The 19,905-nt window shown below is 44.2% G+C and overlaps 1 protein-coding gene across 1 annotated transcript in view; it reads left to right on the forward strand.

Annotated features, from left to right (window-relative positions):
- The window catches only part of DOCK1 (dedicator of cytokinesis 1), a 439,672-nt gene that overhangs the window by 116,168 nt on the left and 303,599 nt on the right, over positions 1–19,905 (forward strand). The window contains exons 10-12 of the mRNA XM_056528878.1: positions 1,846–1,981; positions 8,530–8,602; positions 18,143–18,222. Of these exons, the coding sequence (XP_056384853.1) occupies positions 1,846–1,981; positions 8,530–8,602; positions 18,143–18,222 (289 nt within the window). The remainder of the gene's footprint in view (positions 1–1,845; positions 1,982–8,529; positions 8,603–18,142; positions 18,223–19,905) is intronic.

Here is a 19,905-nt window from a genome sequence, read left to right on the forward strand (position 1 = left end):
TACTCCGCTGCTGAACATTTGGAACAAACTGTCCTTCCCATAGACATGCATTGAGGGGCTTGACAGCTATCACGTTTGGAGCAAACTGTTCTGAATGCTGGGAGCTCGCAAAGTCATAGCCCCGCCCCCTCATGATGTCACGCCCCCTCCCATAGACTTGCATTGAGGGGGTGGGGCGTGACATCACGAGGGGGCGGGGCTAGGTTGTCACAAGCTCCCGGCTCCAGCGTTTGGAAGCAGCGGAGTACCCCTTTAACACACCCTCATACCGTGAAGTGTGTGATTTTTCCCATAGCAGAGTCTGCTGTTTGGTGCTCATACATATTGAGGAACATTTACGAAGACTGGTGTGAGTTTTGAGCTTATTTAGAGCAAAAATGTCATGGAGAAATTGGCGGACGTTTGCCGGATTTATCGCACATTTTCGCACAGACTTTGATGGATGACCACAGAACCACTCTATCTTAGGCTAGGTTCACACTACCGCTATGTTCCGTCCCGTTAAGAGTCCATTCTCATAATTCTTTATTTTTTTCGTGCTTAATGGACCCTGAACGGGTCAGGGCACCAACGGGTCCCGACGGATCCCATTGACATTGCACGGGGTCTGTCGGGTGTCTTTTATTTATGAGAAAAATACCGGACATGCGGCAATTTTCCCCCCGCTAAACTCCCATCATTTTACAACGGAAGTCCCTTAAACGGTGCTCAGCGGTACTGTGAAAGAGTCCTCAGTCTGGTTAAATGTCGCTGAGAAGTGGCGGCCGCGCAACAACTGTATTAAATGTTGCACAGACTTTAAAACAATTCTCGCATAGAGCTATTTAGATCTATACGACAGGGTTGACCTGCCCTGTGAAAAAGTCTAAATCTGGCCCTGTGCAACTTTTTAGCAAAATTTCTAAAAAGTTGTACAAGATAACTTAGTGACCACTGCACAAAGTGCTGTAAATAAGATCACTTCATGGTCAGGAAATTCAAGTGGTCTTAATGAAATGTCACAGGAAAAGTTGTGCGGGATCGGGTGGCAGAGATTGATAAATTCTCCTCATTCTTTGTGATATCTCCCTCTGTAGACTGTAGCAGCAAATTGGGAGGAAAGTTTAAATGAAGACAATTTAATTTTGTATTTAGGAACCATAATGGCCCTCATTTACTATTCTAAACCCGACTTGTTTTGTCGTTTTTTTTGGCGCATCTTTGTCTGCGACATGTAGCAGACATCGTGCGACAGGATGCAAAAATTTTTCCCGACGGACCCGATGTGGATTCTCCCAAACCCGAAAAAGGGGCGTAACCTGACATTTCCGAGCTTTCTCACGTTTTTATAAAGGTTTCCAACCCGAATTTGTTGAATTGTTGTGGATTTTTTCCCGACAACTCAGAGGAGTTGGAAACCAAAACCAACAAAACCCACGTGCGACAAACAGGATGCGACATAATAATAAATACCAGGGGAAAAAAGCAGTCGGGTAAGAAAGCAACATAGACTTACAACCCGATTTTCTAAGTAAATGAGGGCCAATATGTGCAAAAGTATCCTAATGAGCATAAAGACAGTGGACACTCCCCCAATAAGTGAGAGATTTATCTCTATCAGCCTCTAGCACAGTGGTCTTCAACTTGACGACCTCCAGATGTTGCAAAACTACAACTCCCAGCATGCCCGGACAGCCGTTGGCTGTCCGGGCATGCTGGGAATTGTAGTTTTGCAACATCTGGAGGTCTGCAGGTTGAAAACCACTGCTCTAGTAGGAAAACTAATAAGTTGTTCAGCGTTCTATTTGACTTTTATTACTACTTTTTCATAGCTTATTATTTTATTATATATTTTTTTACCAACAGGATCTTGGAAGCAAAGACCTAAAACGAGAAAAAATAAGCTTTGTCTGTCAGATAGTGAGGGTTGGACGGATGGAATTAAGAGACAACAATACGAGAAAACTAACATCAGGACTGAGGAGACCATTTGGAGTTGCAGGTAATCTTTTTTTTTTATTTCAGTAATATATTTTACCATTTATTATAGGGATGAAATGAATGTTTGTATTGAACTTGATGTGAGAACCTGTCACTATGCCAGACCTGCTTGACAAGAAACTGACACAACGTTATGGTTGCATCTTCTGCCCTGCAGGAATGGCCTCAAGCTTTTGTATGGTTGCCTGGCAATTTGACCATCCTGTGTGATGCTTCCTCCTGTAGCATCCATTGCTAATTTAGTGAGTTAGTTTAATAACAGCAAAATCCTACATTTAAAGGGGTACTCCAGTGGAAATTTTTTTTTAGGTTTTATTATTTTTATTAAATGGTGCCAGAAAGTTTAACAGATTTGTAAATTACTACTTTTTAAAAATCTTAAGCCTTCCAGTACTTATCAGCTGCTGTATAATAAAGAGTCTGACCACAGTGCTCTCTGCTGACACCTCTGTCCATGTCAGGAACTGTCCAGAGTAGGAGCTAATCCCCATAGCAAACCTCTCCTTCTGTGGACAGTTCCTGACATGGACAGAGGTGTCAGCAGAGAGCACTGTGGTCAGACAGAAAAGAAATTCAAAAAGAAAAGAACTTTCACTATAGTATACAGCAGTAGAGATGAGCGAACTTACAGTAAATTCGATTCGTCACGAACTTCTCGGCTCGGCAGTTGATGTCTTTTCCTGCGTAAATTAGTTCAGCCTTCAGGTGCTCCGGTGGGCTGGAAAAGGTGGATACAGTCCTAGGAAAGAGTCTCCTAGGACTGTATCCACCTTTTCCAGCCCACCGGAGCACCGGAAAGCTGAACTAATTTATGCAGGAAAAGTCATCAACTGCCGAGCCGAGAAGTTCGTGACGAATCAAATTTACTTTAAGTTCGCTCATCTCTATTCGTGACGAATCGAATTTACTGTGAGTTCGCTCATCTCTACACAGCAGCTAAGTACTGGAAGGATTATGATTTTTAAAAAGAAGTAATTTACAAATCTGTTTAACTTTCTGGCACCAGTTATTTTAAAAAGAAAAAAAAAACAGGGTTTTCCACCTGAGTTCCCCTTTAAAGCAGAGGTCTGTTTACCCCTAATATTTATTTTGGGGCACATGAATATAATAGAGAATGGTCCTCTATTCTAGCATGTTTCAGCTACAATGCAGCGCAGTGGCAGAGAGCCATCGATAGCCAAAGTGTTCCTTTGATTACACCAGTAGTCTGTTGCTTTTAATAGGAGGCATGCAATGATTTTGTTTCCCCAAACAGTGATAAAAACATAAAGCTCTTTAAATCAGTCACTTTTGAGCTGAACTTTTCATTGCACCTGTTAGATGTGGTGAAAATTATACGGGATAAACATTGTTTTATCTTGGATTATAGGTTAATTAAATTCACTTGAATATTTCATTATTGATGGAAAGGTAATTGGTGCGGCCTTCACTATTTACAATATAAATGAACACTCGTCTCCGAGAGAAGATAATTCAGAGTGTCATGTCACGTGGGAAATAAAATCTCATATCTACTTTTATGGTTTGGCAATAAAAAATTACTTTAAGGGTTTTTTCCCCACAAAGTTTTATAAAAATCAGATGATCACCATGTACATGTATGTAAAAAAGGACAAGTCTGACACCCTGTTCACCAGCACTTAACCCAATATTCTGGGTTTTAGTACGGGTAAACAGCTTTACAAAGAGGGGACACTTACCTAAATCCGTTCAGTATGTGCAGAGATCTGACACTGTAATCTTCAGCTGCATTGTGTTCCAGAGCGCAATAGAGGCAGGGCGGCGGCTCACCCAGCTCCCCTGCCTCCACCATATTCTCTGTCTACCCCACCCCATCATTATTATGCTAATGAAGGACTCATGGCGTTAATTAGCATATTAATGATGGGGGATGGGTGAACTGAGAATATGGAGGAGGCTGGGGTGCTGGGTGAGCCGGATACTTGCCTCTATTGGGCTCTGGAACGCAATGGAGCTGAAGATTACAAGATTTAGCTTCACATTATGCATCAGTTTAGGTTATGTCTGTATCTGCATGGAGTCATGTTAGCGTAATCTGTTTATTTAGCTGGACTTTATCAGTCAAAAAAAGTTTTTGTCTTGTCATATCAGGCTAAATAAACTTGATAGACTTTATTAGGATTAAGAAAAAATGGACTGGTGTAGTGGGCTGTGTATCAGAGGTTCGTTGGGATACTATATCTTTGAATATAAAGAAGGTATCTCGTAATATGGAACATACAATTGTACAGTTTAAGTTAGTTCACATGGCTCACTACTCTGCACTCCATGGGGGACATGTATCATTTCCAGTGTATAATAGAAGTTTTTTACCCCTCTGCCTGTTGTCTAAATTTGGTGCAGCTGCATTCAATTTATCATTCTTGTGCAGCTACTTTCTTGAATTGCGTTTAAATTTAGAATTCTCCTCAGAGCATAAATTTACATCGCAGCTCTATTTATTAGGAGCTTTGTCTGCAGCGTATCTGCACCTAAACAGTAAGTGTGTCCTCGTTATTAGTTTTAGAATTTTTTTTCTTCATTATGTAGAGTTTTAATCTCACAATAATACCACTTTTTGCACCCAATTATAACACATCAATTATACCAATGTCCTTATTCTTCATTTAACATCTGTGACACCCCTGTGCAAATCACCTCAAATGTACATGGTGCACTCTACCTTATGGGCCTTGTTGTGCGCCCGCAGAGCACTTTGCGCCCACATATGTGGTATCTCCGTACTCTGGCTAAATTGTGTCCCAAAAAATGGGGATCTTTTTTCCCATTTACCTCTTGTGAAAATGTAAAGTATGCGGCAACACCTGCATGTCAGTGTAAATAATTTTATTTTTATACACTAACATACTGGTGTAAACTCCAACTGTTCCTTTTCATAATGGGTAAAAGGAGAAAAAGCCCCCCAAAATCTGTAAGGCAATTTCTCCCAAGTACGGCGATACCCCATATGTGACCCTAAAATGTTGCCTTGAAATACGACAGGTCTCCAAAGTGAGAGACTGCCATGCGCATTTGAGGCCTAAATTAGGGTTTTGCATAGGGGTGGACATAGGGGTATTCTATGCCAGTGTTTCCCAAACAGGGTGCCTCCAGCTGTTGCAAAACTCCCAACATGCCTGGACAGTCAATGGCTTTCCGGCAATACTGGGAGGCTCCAGTTTGGAAACAGTGCCGTACCAGATGATGTTCATATTTATTGGGGAGGGGAGGGGGGCTGTGTAGCGGTATATGTGTATATATAGTGTTTTTTACTTATTTTATTTAAGTGTAGTGTAGTGTAGTGTTTTTAGGGTACAGTCACACGGGCGGGGGTTCACAGCGAGTTTGCTGCATCTCAATCTTGAAGCACTCCCTGTAAACCTCCGCCCATGTGAGTGTACCCTGTCCATTCACATTGGGGGGAGGGGGGGGGGGGGGACATCCAGCTGTTGCAAAACTACAACTCCGAGCATGCCCTTTGGCTGTCCGTGCATGCTGGGAGTTGTAGTTTTGCAACAGCTGGAGGCACACTGGTTGCGAAACACGGAAACAGACTCAGTGTTTCGCAACCAGTGTGCCTTCAGCTGTTGCAAAAACTTCAAATCTCAGCATGCAGTGACAGCAGAAGGACATGCTGGAACTTGTAGTTATGCAATAGCTGGAGGCATACTGCTACAACTCCCAGCATGCCCTTTGGCAGTCCGTGCATGCTGAGGGTTGTCGTTATGCAACAGCTGAAGGCACACTGGTTGCCAAACACTTGAAAGTTTTTTACTTAACTTAGTGTTTCCAAACCAGTGTGCCTCCAGCTGTTGCAAAACTATAATTCCCAGCATGGCCAGACATGCTGGAAGTTGTATTTCAGCAATATCTGAAGGGTCAGATGTTGATGAACTACAACTCCCAGCATGCTTGGGCAGTCTGGGCATGCTGGGAGTTGTAGTTTTGCAACAGCTGGAGGTCCACAGTTTGTAGACCACTGTATAATGGTCTCCAATCTGTGGTCTTCCAGATGTTACAGAACTACAACTCCCAGCCTGCCTCAACAGAGTGGGCATGCTGAGATTTGTAATTTTGGAACATCTGGAAGAGCACAGATTGGAGACCATTATACAGTGGTCTCCAAACTGTGGCCCTCCAGATGTTGCAAAACTACAACTCTCAGCATGTCCAGAAAGCCAAAGGCTGTCTGGGCATGCTGGGAGTTGCAGTTTTGAAACTCCCAGAGGCAGCAGTAAGATCGCTTTACGGCGATCTCACTGCTGCGAGTGAAGATGCCGCCCTGCTGCCGGAAACTCGCCGCCGGGACGCACCACCCCCGGGACCGCCTAGAGGACGCCGCTCGCGCCGGGACCGCTCGGGACACCGCATGGCCAGGTAAGTGACGCCGGGGGACGGGTAAGGGACACTTAGCAGAGCGGTGTGTGTCCCGATCCCCGTGATCCGGACCGGACTCGCACACCGCGCTGCTATCAGCTAGTCAGATTTGACTAGCTGATAGCAGCGATCGCTGGGGGGGGGGGGGTGTGTGATGAAACCCCCCGTGGTCACATGGTAAGATGGCTGGGGCTGGATATCAGTGATAGCCACCATCTTACCGGGCGCTGGGGAAAAGTATAACGGAAAGCAGTACATTTTAAAAATAAAAGGAGAATGATCTACAGTGTTAAGTGGATTACAAAGCTATTTTAATGTGACGGAGCTTGTTCAATGATAAGTTAACAAACATTTCCTATGTAAATGTATTAAATTGTAGGATCATAAAATAACAAAACCAATATACAAGTGATCTGATGAATAACTGAACTGTAAACAAATATTCTATATGCAAATTATTTTAAAAGTGCTTTGGAATAACCAAGGAGTAAAAAGCAATATAAAGCAAACCAAATGAGGAATTGAGATGGGAAAGTAAAAACATTCTGGTGGTTCCTTAGTAGAACTTTCCTTCAGAATTAGAAATGATCGCTACGTGCAGTTAAAGTTGGCTTATATTTATGGGGAAAAAGACGCACTTGCGTCAAAATTTTTGGTGCAAAGGAAAAGTACGCAGGTAATAAATCCATGTGTACTATAGATGTCACTCCAAGGTACCCTGATTCAGCCACATCTGGACGACCTGCTCTACCAAAACGTGCGCAAAACAATGCGCAAAAAAAGGGCTTGCGCAAAAAAATACACACAAAACAGGGGTAAAATCTTTGATACATGTCCCCCCATTTGTATAGGATTGGGGTAAGAAATTCTGCACAATGTGTGAAATGTGGGGTGGAGGAAGCCGGACTATTTGCATAGCCTCTGGTCATGCAGTGACATATATCTATATTTTGGAAATCTGTAATTAGAGAAGTTGAGACTAAAATCCCGGTGGAGGTAGCTCAAACCATAGAATTTAACGTTCTGGGTCTTATAAATAACATGGGTAAATATGAGAATATGTTACATCAGGTCCTATTTTTTGCGAGACTGGTGATCCTAAGAAATTGGATATTCCCTGAGGTGCCGAAAATAGAGGAGTGGAGGGAAGGGTTAAAAATGATGAAGGATAAAGAGCGTAGATGGATAAGAAGTAGGAGTGGACAGAATGGGAAACGGTCTGGTGTTATTGGTAGAAAGGAAAAAAATAATTTTTTTTTTCCTCCCTGGGCCAGAGGGTGGGAGGTGAGAGAGAGAGGGGGTTTAGGGGTTTGTATAATGATGATGTATTACAACTTAAAAAAAAAAAAAAAGATAGACTTTATTAAAGTCAGTGGGATCCATCGACGCCTGTTGTGCAATGGCCCTGCTCAGATGGGAATGATGGGTTTTCCACCAATTCCTAATGATCCTCTATTCACTGCAGAGCAGCCGATAGAAACAAACCAGAGCCTCTACAGCAATGGTCAAAATATGGACCTCCAGCTGATGCAAAACTACAACTCCCAGCATGTCCAGACAGCCAATGGCTTGTAGTTTTCCAACAACTGGAGGTCTACAGTATGGAGACCACTGCTCTATAACAACATAGAAATATGGCTGAAGAGACTCCTTCTGCAGGGGAGGCAAGAAGGGACTTTATTACACTGCACAAGGAGGAAAAGATCACATGAGCAGAAGAAGTAAAAATGGACTACATGATTACATGCCAGAGGGGGAAGGAGACTGATTTTATCTAGAATAGACAGCAGTACAGAATTAGCAGCAGAGCAAGGAGGACACATGGAAGCAAAACGTTATGGAAACAGGCATTTTTATGTTAGAAACTTTGCAAATGGCTTTAAAACAAACATTAAAAACATTCAGGACTTTTGGCATGAATATAGTTCATGTGATAACCTTTTCAGATTTAATGTATGAAATTGTCTTAATTTGGGGGAATTGCATTTGGCAAACAATTTACAGCCCTTCTCATTGAAAGATGAGTGGCGACAGATGATAGAAAAAAAAAAGCTTGAATATAGATGTTCGAATGTTATCCATATTGTATCTGTACATTCCATTAAAGCATTTTGTCCATTAAAACGGTCACACGGCGCCATCCACTCCAATTTTATGTCTTTCTGCTTTCAGTAATGGATGTGACCGACATAATTACTGGAAAAGTTGACGACGAGGACAAACAACATTTTATACCTTTTCAGCCGTAAGTAGCGTTATACAGAATTATAATTATAATGTATTTTCTATGGCCATTATTTTCGTTGAATACAGAACACGACATGGTTTTACTTTTGTATCATATTTGTCACTGTATGGAGAAGTCTAGTTTTTATGTTGTAAAATATAGGTTTACTTCTTAAGAGTGGAAGGTGGAGAGATGCTTGTAAATTAGGGAAATTGCATATGCAGGAGTTTAGCAATATACATCTGCTGTCGGATTTACTTATTTTTCTTTTCCCTTGAGCAGAAGTGATAAGTGTAGGGCAGCAGTGGGTATCTATTTGGGCATTGAAGAATTCAGGATGCTGCTTTTCAGCTGTCAGGCTATAGGAAGTTTCCTATGGGTTCTCTGTTATTGGGTCTCTTTTGCAGACCATGATTTTATAAGCCATGATTTCTATAAAAATAAAATAAAATTTTCTTATGAAGTATATTCGAAAGGTTAAAGGGGTTATCCAGGAAAAACCTTTTTTTTTTTTTTATTTTTTTTTTTATTTTTTTAAATAATCAACTGGCTCCAGAAAGTTAAACAGATTTGTAAATAACTTCTATTTATTTTTTTATCCTTTCAGTACTTTTGAGCTTCTGAAGTTCAGGTTGTTATTTTCTGTCTAAGTGCTCTCTGATGACACTTGTCTCGGGAACCGCCCAGTTTAGAAGAGGATTGCTATGGGGATTTGCTTCTAAATTGGGCGGTTCCCGAGACACGTGTCATCAGAGAGCACTTAGACAGAAAAGAACAACCTTAACTTCAGAAGCTCATAAGTACTGAGAGGATTAAGATTTTTTAATAGAAGTAATTTACAAATCTGTTTAACTTTCTGGAGCCAGTTGATATATATAAAAAAAAGTTTTTTCCTGAATAACCCCTTTAAAGGGGCACTCCGTTGTTTCAAACGCTTAGAGCGGGTGACGTCCAACTACGCCCCATTGTGACGTCACGCCATGCCCCTTCAATGAAAGTCTATGGGAGGGGACGTGATGTCCACCATGCTTCCTTCCTGTTCCCATTTTAACGGAACCTGCCATCACCTTTATGCTTCCTGAACCACGAGTCATCAGGGGCGGTCCACAGCGTCTCTCAGCTCTATCGGCCTTTATTGATAGATCTCTCCCTGGCCAGTGGGGCAGACAGTGGCAACCCTTATAACTTGTGGTTCAGACAGCGTCAAAGGGGTGACAGGTTTTCTTTGATCTTAGTGCTACTGGGTTTTTACCATATTGGAATGATATTAGTAGTATTAGGGATATTTATTATTACTTAAAGGGGTACTACCGTGCTGACAACTTATCCCCTATCTAAAGGATAGGGGCTAAGTTGCCTGATCGCGCGGGGTCCGCCGCTGGGGACCCCCGCGATCTCGCACGCAGCACCCCACTCTCATCAGGCCCCGGAGCGAACATCCACTCCGGGTCTGATGACTGGGCCGGTGATCGTGACTTCACAGCTCCGCCCCCGTGTGACGTCACGCTCCGCCCCCTCAATGCAAGTCTGTGGCAGGGGCGAGACAGCTGTCTCGCCCCCCGCCATAGACTTACATTGAGGGGGCGGAGTGTGATGTCACATGGGGGCGGAGCCGTGACATCACTATACTCGGGCCCCGTGATCGGCAGTCATCAGACCCGGAGCGATGGTCGCTCCGGGGCCTGATGAGAGCGTGCTGCTGCGTGCGAGATAGCTGGCATTATGGGAGAATCTGTGACAAGCCATGAATATTTCATAAAAGAATGTATGACAGCCATTAAAGGCTCAGGATGGGCCGTAACCCTCCATTCTGGCATGTAGAGGTGGGGGGGACCCCCTGTGATTGCCCTAACAGAGCAGTCAAACTCTTTAGGGTCCATCCACACTACTGAATTTCCACTGCAGATATCCACTTGCATCAGAGTCTTATTGTTTTCAATAGAATTCTGCTGAACCATTCACACTGCGAAATTTCCACGGCAGAATTTTCCTCTGCGGAAATAAAAAATATAGGACCCACTAAAAGAGTGAACATGTTCTTAAATTTTTTTGGAATTCAGCCAGACTGCATTGGCTTCTATGAAGATGACGGATGTCTGCCCGGAGCAATTTGCAGACAAAATCTCTGCTCGGAATATCTCTGGGCAGAATTTCAGCAGTCTGGACACGCTCTTAAAGGAGTAGTCCAGTGTAGGAAAATGTATCCCCTATCCTTTGGGGATAAGTGTCTGATGGCAGGTGGCTTGACCACTGTGACCACCCCATAACTTCTGTACGGCGCTCTGGCTTTCCTTGTGCATGTAGCGGGGGCTGCATGCCCCCTCCATGCATCTCCGTGGGAGAGCCGAAACGATGTACTGAGCGCTGAGAGCGCTGGGCAGGAGATCGTGGGGGTCCTAGCGGTCGGATCACCATCAATCTGACATTTATCTACTATCCTTTTGAATAGTGTATACATTTTTCCTAAACTGGAGTACCCGTTTAACCTTTTAGCAGGCTAATGCTTTGTCTACCGTCTACCGGCTCTGCTTGTTTGTCTTCTTCGCCGTGTATAAAAAGTAGACAGTAAGGTCATGTTCGGCTGATTTTTGGAAAAAATAGTTATAGGCTACTAGAAACTAAACCATGACTGTTATCAGATTATTTCCACATATGTATGCTAATGTCAATGAGCCTGATCTGTGGAGAAGCCTTTGGTTCTTTAATGTTTACATTCATTACATTGCACTTCTGGTCCCATAAAGATTCCTACACGTTTGGGATCCCCCAGCCCTTACATCATTGTCTTAGCACAGATTTACATTTTATCATAAGATTGTGTGTGAAGCCTCTGAATGGTGACAGCAGTTTTGTGTGAATAATTTACTTAGACAGCTGTTTTATGGACTTATATAAGCCACAATAGCGAGTCCATTGTTCCACATTCATTAGGACTGAACGCCTCTGCCCGGCCTACTCTGACCTCGCTGATAATAACGTGCAACGCTTCACTGGGATTTACCTTTTATGACACGCAGCCGCATGCAACGCTGGTATAGATTTTCTTTTATCAGTGTGTGGGAGCTGGAGACTTCCTCTGCCATCAAGATACTTGAGATCCAGTCCCAGAGGCCACTTAGTTCTCGCTCTATTGTTTGTGCTTATTCTTTTCTAATAATACATTGTCCCTTCATTAAGGCTGACGCTTTTATATGATAAGCCACCTTGTTTACTCTAGCACCACCTCCATCATCCATGTGGGGCTGCTGCTTAAAGTGTACCTGTTAGTAAAAACATATTATATAATGTAGATAATACCATTATATGTATATTTATAAAATACTTTGGTTAAAAAAATGTGTATATTTTTGGGTGAAAAAAATGCTGTCCCTGCAGCTATTGCCTGTGTGGAGACAAAATACAGGAAGTGAGGGTGGACAAGCAGGGAAATGTCCAGGCTCCTGGCTTGTCAATCATCCTGCTTTGTTAGCCGGGAGCGTGTCACAGAGCCTCAGTGCACAGAACCCTGCTGGCCCTCAGTGCACAGAACCCTGCCGGCCCTCAGTGCACAGAACCCTGCCGGCCCTCAGTGCACAGAACCCTGCCGGCCCTCAGTGCACAGAACCCTGCCGGCCCTCAGTGCACAGAACCCTGCCGGCCCTCAGTGCACAGAACCCTGCCGGCCCTCAGTGCACAGAACCCTGCCGGCCCTCAGTGCACAGAACCCTGCCGGCCCTCAGTGCACAGAACCCTGCCGGCCCTCAGTGCACAGAACCCTGCCGGCCCTCAGTGCACAGAACCCTGCCGGCCCTCAGTGCACAGAACCCTGCCGGCCCTCAGTGCACAGAACCCTGCCGGCCCTCAGTGCACAGAACCCTGCCGGCCCTCAGTGCACAGAACCCTGCCGGCCCTCAGTGCACAGAACCCTGCCGGCCCTCAGTGCACAGAACCCTGCCGGCCCTCAGTGCACAGAACCCTGCCGGCCCTCAGTGCACAGAACCCTGCCGGCCCTCAGTGCACAGAACCCTGCCGTCCCTCAGTGCACAGAACCCTGCCGTCCCTCAGTGCACAGAACCCTGCCGTCCCTCAGTGCACAGAACCCTGCCGTCCCTCAGTGCACAGAACCCTGCCGTCCCTCAGTGCACAGAACCCTGCCGGCCCTCAGTGCACAGAACCCTGCCGGCCCTCAGTGCACAGAACCCTGCCGGCCCTCAGTGCACAGAACCCTGCCGGCCCTCAGTGCACAGAACCCTGCCGGCCCTCAGTGCACAGAACCCTGCCGGCCCTCAGTGCACAGAACCCTGCCGTCCCTCAGTGCACAGAACCCTGCCGGCCCTCAGTGCACAGACCCCTGCCGGCCCTCAGTGCACAGACCCCTGCCGGCCCTCAGTGCACAGAACCCTGCCGGCCCTCAGTGCACAGAACCCTGCCGGCCCTCAGTGCACAGAACCCTGCCGGCCCTCAGTGCACAGAACCCTGCCGGCCCTCAGTGCACAGAACCCTGCCGGCCCTCAGTGCACAGAACCCTGCCGTCCCTCAGTGCACAGAACCCTGCCGTCCCTCAGTGCACAGAACCCTGCCGTCCCTCAGTGCACAGAACCCTGCCGGCCCTCAGTGCACAGAACCCTGCCGGCCCTCAGTGCACAGAACCCTGCTGGCCCTCAGTTTTTTTTCTATTAAAAAATCTTTATCCTTTCAGTACTTATGAGCTTCTGTAGTTAATGTTGTTCTTTTCTGTCTAAGTGCTCTCTGATGACATGTGTCTCGGGAACCACCCTGTTTAGAAGAGGTTTGCTATGCAGAGAGCACTTAGACAGAAAAGAACAACCTTAACTTCAGAAGCTCATAAGTACTGAAAGGATTAAGATTTTTTAATAGAAGTAATTTACAAATCTGTTTAACTTTCTGGAGCCAGTTGATATATATAAAAAAGTTTTTTCCTGGAATACCCCTTTAAAGGTGTAGGAAAATTTGTACCTACACCACCCTTGAGAAAATCTCCTGATTGGTTTTAAATAGCAATAAACACTAAGAGACCCATAATGAATTAAACCTGTCCAACCAGGAAAGTATTAGTGGCTATATAGGTCTATAACGAAAAGGTTTGTCTCTTTTCTGTGTTTGACCCCACTCCTGGTTTTCGTTAAAGATACTGACCAAAATACTACATTCGAAAGAGGCCATAGACTTACATCTATAGCAGACATCTTGATTTTTTTTTTTTTTTTTTTTCCTTTTAAAGGGAACCAAGCATCATGTTGTATATATATATATGGTAGAATCTTCATCCTCATTATTCCAGGGGACGCTTTTGCCCCCGGGGATGGTGAGGATATGAAGTTTGTATGTTATCCCCGCCTATCTGTAAGTAGTAGGGATGTAAGAAAAAATCGATTTTCGCGATAATCGCGATTTTTCATTTGCCGATACAGAATCGATTCAAAATATTTTGAATCGATTCTTTTAGGGATGTGGAATTTTTAATAAAACGCACTTTTCTTACCTGCCAACGAGCCCGCGGAGCTCCGGTACAGGTGTTGGGTCCCCGGGCTGTATTCTTCTTACTTCCTGTTAGTCCGGCACGTCACATGGAGCTTCAGCCTATCACCGGCCGCAGCGATGTCCCGCCTCCGCTGGTGATAGGCTGAAGCTCCATGTGACGTGCCGGACTAACAGGAAGTAAGAAGAATACAGCCCGGGGACCGAACACCTGTACCGGAGCTCCGGGGGCTCGTTGGCAGGTAAGAGAAAGTGCGTTTTATTTTATTTTGCAGCCCGGACGGGATAACATGAGAAAAGTGAGCACCGGAGTACTAGATCGCCGCTGTCAAAGCTGACAGCGGCGTCTATTGGGATCTATGAATGCTCCCAGATGGGCGATATATCGCGATGTATCGTCACCTAGACGGTATCGCGATATATCGCGATATATCGAATCGCCACACTGGTATCACGATTCGAATCGAATCGCCAAATTCTTGGCGATTCACACCCCTAGTAAGTAGTCTCCAGGACGGGGAGCTATACTTACCTAGTCCCGCTGCCTCCAGCCTTAGTGACGGCCCATGTCATTGCTCTGCTCCCCAAGCAGACAGAGCAGAGTGAAGATGCAGGCTGTCAATTAAACAGAGGGGGACGCACTATGGCCAGAGCGGCAGGACTAGGTAAGTATAGCTATCCATCCAGGGGACCACTTTCGGGGTGGCGGGGGTAACTTACAAACTAATATCCTCATCATCCCTAGTGGCAGAAACATTCCCGGGGATAGTTAGGGTAAATATTTTACCATATATATCACGTTGCCAAGCGATATGTATGTTAAAATCTAATGCTTGGATCACTATTATACCTCAATAAGGAGATTGTCATGCCAGGGGCCTTGGATGATAATGCCCACCTGTAATCCTTGCCAGTGTGCTACTTGTGTCTTCTGCTTTTTCCCAAATCAGCACAGAAACTCAAGCATTTCAGGAAGCCATACGAGACACGTTCCATATTGTAAATGCAATAATTTATGGTAACTAAAAGCCATTAGTAAAGCTGTCATGAATGATAGATAAGCCACAGCCTTGCACTATATTTGTTTAGTTAATTAGGGTAGAAGTTTTTAATGGTCATAAGATGAGACAAAATCTTCAGAATCATTAGCATTGAAGGGAAGTATACTATTTAACCCATGCATGTGTAAATTCATATACTATCCGACTCTATAACTGCACAGTGTAGGTAAACATCTGCATTTGTGTTTCCTAAGATACCGATGCACGACAGGTTAGAGTTGATGAAAACTGATGCTTCCAACCAAACTGGTTCTTTCGTTGGGTGAAATTCAACTATGAATGATCATTTTAGCTGTTGTCTTCGGGAAAGAAGTCTGGGGTTTTTTAGGCTAATAGTTGGGCTAAAGATTTTCTATTTAACAAAGCGCTTGAATCAAAGGAAAAGGTGGTTGTGTCTCATGGAGCACAAAGAGTAGCTGGAGGCCCAAAGAGGGGTAGTAAAAGGTACTTTTTATTTAGTCCATAATATTAACACGTTTTCTGAGTTAAAGGGGTACCCCGCTGCTCAGCGTTTGGAACAAACAGGTTTCGAACGCTGGAGCTGGCGCCGAGAGCTCTTGACGTCATAGCCCCACCCCCTCATGACGTCTATGGGAGGGGGCGGGATGGCTGTTACGCCCCCTCCCATAGACTTGCATTGAGGGGGGGGGATGTGACTTCATGAGGGGGGCGGGGATATGACATCATGAGCTGCCGGCTCCAGCGTTCGGAACAGTTTGTTCCAAATGCTGAGCAGCGGAGTACCCCTTTAACTCAGAAAACTCGTTAATATTATGGACTAAATAAAAAGTACCTTTTACTACTTTTTGGGCCGTCCATCTTCACTGCAGGGACCATCCGCATTCTGGTGGGGAGGGTGAGCTGGTACGGGACGACCATCTTAACCGGGAGGCACTTTCTCCGCTCCGGGCCGTCCCCGGACTAGTGACGCTGCATTGACGCTGCCGCGCAAGGATGTCCATGCTGGGCAGATATATGATGTCAGGGGTGTCCCTGCATGGTGGCGTCAATGCAGCGTCACTAGTCCGAGGATGGCCCGGAGCAGAGAAGAAGGCCTCCCTGTGAAGATGGGCGGCCCATACCGGCTCACCCTCCCACCGGAATGCAGACGGTCCCTGCAGTGAACATGGACGGCCTGGCTCACCCTCCCTGGACGATCCCTGCAGCTACTAGAGCAACAACTGGGGAGGTGAGAAGAAAACGAAAGGGGGGTCTGGATGCTGACAGGGGGGGATATTGACAGGGGGGGTCTGGATGCTGACAGGGGGGGATATTGACAGGGGGGGTCTGGATGATTACAGGAGGGATATTCACAGGGGGTCATATGGACAGGGGGTCTGGATGATTACAGGGGTGGGGGGGATGATCGTTGATGACAGGGGAGGGGGGGGAGATGTATTTCCCACCCTAGGCTTAAACTCGAGTCAATACGTTTTCCTAGGTTTTTGGGTGAAATTAGGGGCCTCTGCTTATATTCGGAATGGCTATTACTCGAGTACATTTAGAGGGAAAAATGTGGTAAGCAAAAAAAAAATGTATGTGTGTTTATTAAATTTGTTTGTTTATGTGTGCTAAGAAAATGGTATTCCAAAGTGATTTTATTGGTTTTTGCTTATGTGAGCCAATCAACCCCCCTTTGATAGTATGATAAATATGTCACACGTAAGCAAACCCAAAGCAAAAAAAAAAAAAAGCCTAACGCTTACCAAAGCAACAATGATAAATGTCCCCCATAGTGTCTAGTCAAACCTAAGCCACTATTGGCCAGTTATGTGAAATGCTTTGACTATTGCCTGTATAAGACAATAGTAACTATATTTGATTGGCAACATTTATTTTCATCCGTTTTCGTTTTTTTAATTTTTTTTATTACCGATATAAAATTTTGGTTGATCACAATTTGGTCTTATTAAAGGTTTGTATCAATTTTTTAAATAACATAAAGGAAAAAGGGGGGGGGGGGGGGAAACTAAGGAGAAAGAACCAGCAGTCACCTCTTCCGATTAAAAACTGCTATATTAAACAAGAAACCTTACAAAACATGTTAACAAAGACACCAAAACCCACACGTGGAAACTATACGAAAATTAGACCCGATACAGAAAAATTATGCAGTCGGACATAAATATCCATATAAAATCCTAATTAAGAGGAATCCTTCCGGGGCCATTATTTTCGAGGAAAAACCCAGGAGTGATCCATATGAAGCATCACCCAAAACAGAAAAAACAATAGCATATACAGTAGCCCGTTAACCCTGCGCCATTAGAAAGTGGTAAAGCAGTATAGTGAGAAGATGTGACGTTCACCTATAGGTTAGCTTGAGTTACCAAGATTTTTTTTATTTTATTTTTATTCTGATTTAAAAAAATTAATTAAAATCATATTTGATTATTTATTTTTAATATTACAGTCTATGTAAATTGTGTTGAATTGTATCACTATTCATTTATCCTATTTATCCACTGCACATGTTTAGTAGCTTCAGAATTGAAATGTGATGTGAATGCTCCTATACCCGGTGAAGCATAACATATAGATAGTGACTTGTTTTTATTTCTACATCTTCCTCTGTGATCTCTTATAAGCCCCTTGTCCCCTTGCAGTGAGTCTCTGTGATCTCTTCCATTCTTACTAGCTCCTGAAACATTTCCATGTCAATGCATTGCTGTAAGAGTGTAACCATGTGCTTAGCCTGTGGGGACTCTCACAAACACTGCTTAAGTATGTAGGGTCTTAATCTTGAATTTTCTCTTCTCTATGTTAAATACCTGATCACTGACATTTCCATATCTTTCTTGTCATCCTATTTCTGTTCCGTGTCTGTTGTGAACTAATACAAAACTTTTGTGCAATCTCTGGCTATGACCTTATCCATTCCCTTGTTTCTGTGGTCTCTCTGGTTTTCTGTGACCCTATGTTCCCTGTGGTGGTGTCCGTGATGTGCACAATCCAGGCTAGCATTGGATGACGTCATCCGACACAAGCAGCTCAACCTATCATCCCGTTTTTCTCCCAGGGTGGCGGGGGAGAATGATTTTCTTCAGACTGTTATAAACAAAGTGATTGCTGCCAAGGAAGTTAACCACAAAGGTCAAGGTATGTACTTTCATGCAATATTAACATCGGGACCCACAGCTGGGAATATCCTCTCCACTGCTTTGTAATTAAAATATCTCTGTACGGAGTGTAAAGGGGTTTATTATAATGAAAATAAATGATTGTTCTGTAGAGCAAGGAGGCGATCGTCCGCACCACTGCAGGGTATGTGCCGCCAGTAGGTGCCGGAATCAAAAATCTAATTATTTCTTGTAAAACACGAATTTAACATGTCCAATTCAAATACAATTCTTTAAATTGTGAAGACAGTGGGAGGCCTTCAGCTGTTGAAAAACTACAACGCCTAGCTATGAAAGCCACAACTGTTAGCATGCCCGGATGTCCGGGCATGCTAAGAGTTACAGTTTTTATAGCTGGAGGCACATTGGATAGGAAACATTGCCCTAGGGTTTAAATAAAAGTAGTTTACAGTGTAAGCCATAACATTTAGATTGCCTCCAGCCACCACTAGTGGGAGCTTAGGAGCTCATGGCATACAGTGTTACTGTAATCAATATATGTGTGCGGTAAGCCCCAAAGCTCCTCTAATGGTGGGTAGCCAGCATGTATTTTAATTCCTATATGTGATTGTTGTTTTTTTGTAATTTTTCTTGCTTTCCTTCTGCCTTTGATGCAAAGTGTATGCACTGTTGTCTTCACCCCAATCTCCTGTGTGGTATAAAGCCTGTAAATGACTTTCTGTTACTGTGTACAGGATACTCTAGCTGGGAATTTAGCCAACTCTCTCTCCCTTCTACTATGTGGGAGGGTTATAGTAAAGAAAGTAAAGTAAGGAGACGGGAATACAGCCAACACCTGATTACACCTTCTTTATAATCACCCCTCCCACATAATGAGGGGGATTTGGCTGAATTCCCAGCTAGAATGTTCTGTACACAAGAACAGGAGATCCATTGCAGGATGTGCACAAGACAGGGCATTGAGGTGAAGACAACAGAGCAGACAGTTTGCATCAGAAGCAGAAGGAAAGCATAAAAGTAACTCAAGTTAATCTTTAATACATTTTTACTTTATTAGACAGCTGAAAATAGTTTTCATCGTCAGACAACTCTTTGGTCCAGATTTATCAAACTGTGTGAGAGAAAAAATGGAGTGATTTTCCCACAGCGACCAATCACAGCTCAGCTAATGAGCTCTGGTAAAGTGAAAGCTGAGCTGTGATTGGTCGCTGTGGGAAAATCACTCCATTTTTTTCTCTGAAACAGTTTGATAAATCTGGGCCTTTATAACTACTGCCATTCAACCTGAACTTTATTTTGGAGTCGGAGGATGGATTAAGGTCTAAAAAGACATTGATTGAAAGGGGTTTCTTGTTGGACCTTGTATTCCCTGCAGGGGTGTTGCAAATTATTGATTGAAATAACAGGGTCCCCTGGTTGTTCAGAGCAGCTCTGACAATGTAGAGCAGTGTTTCCCAACCAGGGTGCCTCCAGCTGTTGCAAAACTACAACTCCCATTATGCCCGGATAGCTAAAGGCTGTCCGGGCATGCTGGGAGTGGTAGTTTTGCAACAGCTGGAGGCACCCTGGTTGGGAAACACTACTGTAGAGCATAGTTCCACACCCGTGCATGTCAGTGCTGTGCTGTATTTGTTTGTAGACTCCTGTAAATACAACATACTATTAGGATTCAGTTCTAGCACAAGCAAAATGGGTAACCCCT

Source organism: Hyla sarda, chromosome 7, assembly GCF_029499605.1.
Source record: "Hyla sarda isolate aHylSar1 chromosome 7, aHylSar1.hap1, whole genome shotgun sequence".
Classification (NCBI taxonomy): Eukaryota; Metazoa; Chordata; class Amphibia; order Anura; family Hylidae; genus Hyla; species Hyla sarda.